The sequence below is a fragment of the Benincasa hispida genome, chromosome 5, assembly GCF_009727055.1.
Source record: "Benincasa hispida cultivar B227 chromosome 5, ASM972705v1, whole genome shotgun sequence".
In the NCBI taxonomy this organism is placed as follows: Eukaryota; Viridiplantae; Streptophyta; class Magnoliopsida; order Cucurbitales; family Cucurbitaceae; genus Benincasa; species Benincasa hispida.
The window spans coordinates 59,663,069-59,669,926 of NC_052353.1; the positions used below are offsets into that span (position 1 = coordinate 59,663,069).

General features: G+C 34.3%; 1 protein-coding gene across 2 annotated transcripts; it reads right to left on the bottom strand.

Annotated features, from left to right (window-relative positions):
* Positions 1-261: 261 nt before the first annotated feature.
* Positions 262-3,914, bottom strand: LOC120078783. 2 transcript variants are annotated; one of them, XM_039033092.1, is made up of 7 exons: positions 3,690-3,914; positions 2,742-2,836; positions 2,569-2,648; positions 2,424-2,479; positions 2,211-2,323; positions 1,268-1,329; positions 262-669 (listed from the first exon to the last, which is right to left on the bottom strand). In XM_039033092.1, exons 1-7 carry the CDS (start codon positions 3,826-3,828, stop codon positions 378-380), a joined length of 837 nt encoding a protein of 278 aa, XP_038889020.1. In that variant the 5' UTR covers positions 3,829-3,914; the 3' UTR covers positions 262-377. The 2 variants fall into 2 exon arrangements, with proteins under 2 accessions (XP_038889020.1, XP_038889021.1); XM_039033093.1 differs by having other exon boundaries at positions 2,569-2,644; positions 3,690-3,732.
* Between the last annotated feature and the right edge of the window lie 2,944 nt (positions 3,915-6,858).

The window sequence follows — 6,858 nt, forward strand, 5'->3', positions numbered from 1 at the left end:
AAGTTGGTTGGAATTGGTAACCAATTTGATTTTGTTTAAAAGAGAAATTGACATCAATTTTTAATCTCTTATATATGACTTAGAATCGATTTTGGCCAAAACCAACCCGAAACCAATTAATTCTGTCTGTGCTGATGGGGGGTCTGGTACGCAGCCAATCTCAATGAGAGAAATATTAATATGTAGTTAGAAGATGATCAAATTCAATAACCAAAAGTTACAGCAAACAACTTGACAGATTCCAGTGAAAGAGCTACCAAATTTCAAATGACAATTTATAATCAGATTTGACCAACTTTTCATTAAACTCATATTGGAAGGTGGAGAGATAACACACAGCAGTTACTGTCACAGAAACCAATTTTGTAAGAACTTGTTTAATCATCATCAGGGTCATATTCAAAGATATACAAGTATGGAGTTACAGGTTTGAGTCCAAGATCTTCTTTGATAGCCATGATCGGCACTACAGGCTCATTCCAACCCAACCTTTGCAAGTAAACCGAATCATACGCTTCAATGTTCAAACCTGAAGCAAGAAACAGCTCCAACTCAAGCACGAATCGGTCTGCTCTTGCCGACAGGAATGGCTTTGCTGCATCAAGGACCATGCGGTTAAACGTTTCCCTCTTCAGTTCAGGCGTTTCTGTTTGATACCTAGGTTCATTTCTTTAAGGAAAGACAGAGAACAAGAAGCAGGTTTTAGGGTGTAATCATGTATCATATCATGTATATTTACATTCATGTGGATAGGTGATGGGTGATAGTCAGAGAGATAAATGAAAATGGGTGTTTTCAAAAGATTCTACATGCCAAACCGGAATGAAAAGCATTAACCAAAAAATAAAAAAATCCCTAAAGTTTGGTGGGTAACAATTTTGTCCATATACTTTGAAATTTTAACAATTTAGTTATTGAACTTTAGTATGCAACAACTTAGTCTCTGTACTTATCGTAATGATTTAGTTTCTAACATGAAAAATCTCATCAAACTAGCGTCAAGTTTTATTATTTAACCACTTATTTGATCCCTTATTAGTTTATTGATCTACAAGAGTAAGAAATTCCATTAAATTTTGACAATACTTTTCATGATACAGACATTATATTATAACAAAATACTAAATTTTTATATAAATAAAATTTACACTAAAATTTGCCGAGACTAATTACGAACTAAAGTTTAGGGACTAACCATGAAAGTTGTGTTCTTTATCCAATTTTCTATTTGATGAAAGTATAGAATGCAATAATGGATGGTTATTACCTACTAAAAAATGAATTAATAAAACCAAGTAGGTGGTGCATAATGATGTCAATATCTTCTTCCTGTAAAAGGGAAGGAGACACTATCAGTCATCATCCACAATGAACTGTAATGCAGAGAAATAGAATGGGTAAATCAAGAAACTATGCCATAGAAACGCGGTTTTGTCGAAGTAATTCCTTCTCTACTAAAACTGAGTTCACAAATCCTCATAGTTAAAGTGACACATCTTTACCTCATCTTGCCTACTTCCACAATACACAGTTTTCCTTAACATTGAGAATAAAATAGAGTTCACAAATCCTCAATTAACAGATAAATCCCCCTCCTTAGAGGAGACAAAACCTCCTAGGGGCCACTATGCCACAAATGGGAGAAACCCCAACCTTCTCCTACCTTTTTATATGCCTATGCGGAAGAGAGATTTGATCTTCGTCCAGGGTGAATTTCATTCATTATGAACTCGAAAGCGTAAGCCTGATTAGTGAAGTCTTAGAAACTTCATGAATTTAATGAATGATCAGCCATTTCATTTGTGCTTGACGCAAGTAGGTGACAGAATCTATGGATTCTATGTTTCAATGGGATACCAATTGCTTGGATGCCTTTGTTTGAAAGCCTTGAGATGATTTGCAGGAAAAAAAAAAATGCTTTCTAGCGTCTTGTGTCTCCATAACAAATGGTCCATTTATTGATGGGCAAACGACGGGGGCATTTTGGAATTAAGAATTTCATTAACTACTAGGTGCAGTGATAGAATTCATTTCCCCAAGAATCCGACTGTAGGAGAATGTAGGAATGAGGAATGGCTTTCCCACCAGCATTTTTGGTTTTGAGATTGTTGTTTGATTTTGGATGTAAACAATTCTCCAAGAAAAAAAAGGGCCAAAGGAAGCATATCTCATAGAAGTACAAATGTGATGTAAGAAACTAAGACAGGAACCTGAATCAAAGCTTGAAGTTCCCTTTTCAACCAAACTTCAAGCCATTGGTTTGCCTGGAGATACTTCCGTAACTTCCAGTACCTCTGTACATTGAATATGTCATCCAAGAAACCTACATGTAGACAATTAGGGAAATTCATAAATCCAAGTTACTGGATGTAAATGTCGGAGCATCATCACATAACGAGTTGAACAATAAACAAAAGACAAACCTGGTTCAGTATAATAGCACTGTAATCTATACTTGTGAGCTTTTGATAAGATAAAGCTGCAAATAACATTAATTATAAACCACAGTCAATAAAGGCAGAGAAAATAAGATTAGAAAACCTAGGGGAAGTATCAACAGGAAGATACCTATCCTGAAAATCCCGATTAACATAATGTCTTTGGAGACAGTGTCCATCTAATCCGTGTATTATAGAAGAACTTTCTGTCTGGTGTTTAAGTATAAAAAAAATAAGAAATGCAATACAGAAAATATAGAATGCTACAATAAAACGAGATTAAGAGGGGAAGGAAAATTGAACCTTGCATAAAGGACACTTAATGGACGAGAGCATGCAGGAGTGCTTCCCAGAAACCACTTTGGTCCATTGTAAAATGCAATTGTAACAAAATTTATCTGCAAGACAGAAATAGAGTTAAGCTAGAACCATTCAAACTCCTCAACAAAGTGTTTCAACATTCCTTTTTTTTCTAAATAGTATGTTGTACTTAACGTGAATGAACAAATAGAATCACTAGGGTTAATTAAATGATCATATTCACCCAAACTTTAAGGCTTAACTTTGGAAATTATCGATACTCAACATGATACAAAATGCAAAATCTTAAGGTAAGTGATATTTACTCTTTCATTTCAATATTCCGTGCATTGCAGAACATAATCAAAACTAATATTCAAGCCCAGACATAAGGAAGTATACAAAAAATAAATTTACACTCGACATATCAAAGAAACCTAAAACATTCTAGCTGCTGTTTCTGTTTTCCTCAAAGAAGAAGATGCCATAATAAACACTTCAAATGGCTTACATAAAGCATACATACAGCACTGAAGAGCTGAGTACATTGGATTAAATTGAGAACCTCCAGAAGAACTTTATGTCCACTCAAAGCTAAAGAATTAGCTAGTTTACCTTTATCCCAAATGAATCCAGTTAATTATCTTTTAAAATACTATAATCATCAAACAATTTCGTTCATCAAATACGAGTAACAATGGCAGAAACCGTGATAATTGGGGAAGAGCTAAAAGCTGAAATCCCCTAAAAGGACAACAGAGTGGTTCTTACTTCTTCTGGTGATACAGTAACACATAATGGATTATTTACAAGTGGGTCACTATAAGAATCAGAAAAAAGAAACCCCAATTCATAAAAACGAACAATTTTTCTTAATTAATTTCTGTTTAGATGACTGGAAAATTCAAGAAAAACGAAAGAAGGAACAGATTGAGAGAAGTAAAGACGTACGAAAGCATTTGTCGAGATAGGAAGGTTGAATTATGAGTCCGAGGCAGATCGGGCAAGGATTGGTATCGTCGGAAAAGGAACTGCTCGTCGCTGTCTCCACTGGCGCCGTGCTTTGCAATTCCATGGCCCTTTCCGACATGGGTTTACAATGAACGATAACTCGATCAATCGACCAGCAGACACTCAATATATATGTAAATTAGATTAAATTACAGTTGAATCCCTTGCGCAACTATTTGGTTGGGAGCTTTTAAAAATCAATATTGTTTTCCAAAAATTTCACAAATCGACCACTAAAAAATTTTCTACCAATAACCTCTCCCTAAAAGCTTTTCTACCACCAACTTTCCCTAAAAACTTTTCTAACAGTACTCTTTTGTTCATGCGAAATTCCAAAATTACCTCCAATTTTAAAAAGCCCTCAGACCGTTTGATATCCGGGCGCCTCTACGAATATTTTACAACAATATGTCCCTTCATTTCCTTCATTTCCTTCTCAAAGCATTTCTCTTCGAAGATTTTTCTCTAAAATTTGCTCCTGTTTCCTCTCCGAACTTCAGTCAAGCACTCCTCGTAGGTTTCTCGTCAGTCGTCTTTATGCACTTGCCACTATAGTCGTGATCTGAAAGATATGAGACTCTTCTCCTTGAAGAATGCATGTTGATATTCGAGGTTTGACTATCTTTTAGGGTTTAATCACGTATTTGTTCGTAATCGATTGTTGAGAGAATACTAAGCGATCAGATAGAGAATTCTAAGCGAGCATTTAGAGAATATTAAGCGAGCGTTTAGATATTACTAAGCGATCGGATAAGGATTACTAAGCGATCGAATAGAGAATACTAAGCGATTGTTTAGGTTTATATCATGCGACCGTTTAACTATCCATTTTGCGATCATTTAGCTAACTGTTACGCAATCGTTGAGATATCTGTTATGCGATCGATTAGTTTGTGTTATGCGATTGTTTAATTTTGTTATGCGATTGTTTACTAATTGTTGTAATATACACGTCTGTCATATTGGTAAGATGGTCATCCTCGTTGAGAAAAATTTCCCTGCTACAGTCTCTTGCCAAGTCCACAAAACTGTCTCTATGATTAAGAATAAGTTGACAGAAGAATGAATATGATTGTATAGGAAAATGGCCTTTGATCCATTGTTGGATATAGATCTTGTTTTTAATGGACAACTTTTGTACTACTTTCTGTTAAGGAAGGTAGCGGATACAAAACTAGACGTTATATCATTCAACATTCTAGGGAAGAAGGTAACACTCTCTCAAGATGATTTTAACTTGATAACTGGGTTGTGACCGACCAGGGAAACAGTAGAAAGGGAAACAAGCGGTGAAAAGTTGCAAAAACTCATTCTTGGACCGAAGGGCCCAAATGAAAATGATAGTTCTTGTAAGGATGTGGAGACTGCATTCGAGAAGTTCAATTTTACTAATGACGAAGATGTTGTAAAGGTTGCATTGGCATAATTCATTGAAACAGTGATGATTGGAAAAGACAAGAAAACTCCATTCAATGTGAATATATTTGGGATTGTCGATCACCATGAAGTCTTTGTACATTACGACTGGTCTTCTCTCTTTTATATACGTACATTGAATAGCATGAAGACTATTATACGCGGGAAGAAAGAGACATATGATTTAAAGAAAGCAAAAAATGATCACCATGCCTCATATTACTGTATAAAGGGATTCGCACTTGCATTCCAAGTATGTTCTTTTGTTTATGATTCTCTTTAATATATATTGAACCTGTGTGTTATATATGTGTAACAAAGTTCCCATATCGTAGGTTTGGGTTTACGAAATTTTATCCACATCAAGTAAGTTCATTGCCACAAAAATCAGCCAGGTTGCAATTCCTATAATTCTTAGATGGACTTGTTCTTGTGCTCTATCTTATAAATCTTTGAGCAATAAGGTTTTCCAGCCGAAAAAAGTAAGTAACAAATCACTTTTGACTTGCTCATTTGTTTATGTATAGACTATTGTTGTGTTAATACTTGTATTTAGTGCAGAGGAGATAAGGTACAAGGAGGATCGACTGGAAGGACTTAATGTGGTTCATATTGTTGGAGAAAGAAGGATCGAAAGGGTTGAACACTCCATCGATACTCACGAGTCCTTTGGGGACAACGAAGAGCATGAACCCCATGTAGATCAACCTGTAAATGTGCAACGTATAGAGCCGGAACCACGTATGTCTGTTCAAACTAACCCATAGAGCCGAAACCACGTATACTGGTTCAGACTAACCCCCTAAAGGGTAAGAGGGCACGTGATGATGACATATCATATATATCTTTTTCTCCCACTGAGTATTTTAAACAACCTAGGGTTTAATTTACTTAGAAAAAAATACGGCTAATTATTTTTACTAAGTGATTGTTTAAGTTTGCCCAAAAGTAACACTTTGGAAAGTTAAACAATTTTGATTAACATTCATTAAACACTTTAACAAATATTAATTAACAATTGCATGCTTGTAGCAAATCTATCTAATTCACCTTTCTAGGTAGGTTCCCAGGTAGGGGTGTTCCGTTTTGGTCAGCTTAAATACCCTAGTCTAGTCAAAACCCGCCTTAGACAAAAGGTCCTTTATAGATAGATTTATTACAGATTTAATCTTTTTTTTAAATCAATTTAATCCTATTAAACCAATTTAAAAGATTAATCTAATTTCTAATCTCATTAGAAATTTGTGAGCTTAGATCTATCTCAATCATATTTTAAAACTATTTTTAAAAAATAATTTTACCTAAGTTTGCATGCAACTCTTGGTTATTGATTTTAATTCTAATTTCATTAACTATAACTCTTATAAAGAATGAAACAATTAAAACTATTCATATTGCTAGCTAGACATACATAAGATATTTATAACTTTTATAAACAAACCTAAGTATCATTCTTCATGCAATGTTCATTCATTACTAATATATAACTTTTATATAACTAAGTAATGTAGGAAGCATACGTTCCATGCTAACATACAACCTTATATTATAACATTTATAATATAGATGATGCATGGATATGTTTTAATGCATGCATATATTATAACTCTTATATTATATGATGTATGAACATGCTTTAAGTAATTTAATCATGCATACTAATATATTATAACTCTTATAATATAAAAATGAT

Bases quoted from the DNA above. Each gene is read 5' to 3' on its own strand.
- LOC120078783 (XM_039033092.1), bottom strand. From the start codon at position 3,828: ATGTCGGAAAGGGCCATGGAATTGCAAAGCACGGCGCCAGTGGAGACA. The intron at 2,324-2,423 runs GTTTGTCTTTTG...GTCTACATGTAG, and splicing joins GTGCTATTATACTGAACCAG to GTTTCTTGGATGACATATTC. The intron at 1,330-2,210 runs GTTCCTGTCTTA...TCCCTTTTACAG, and splicing joins AACTTCAAGCTTTGATTCAG to GAAGAAGATATTGACATCAT.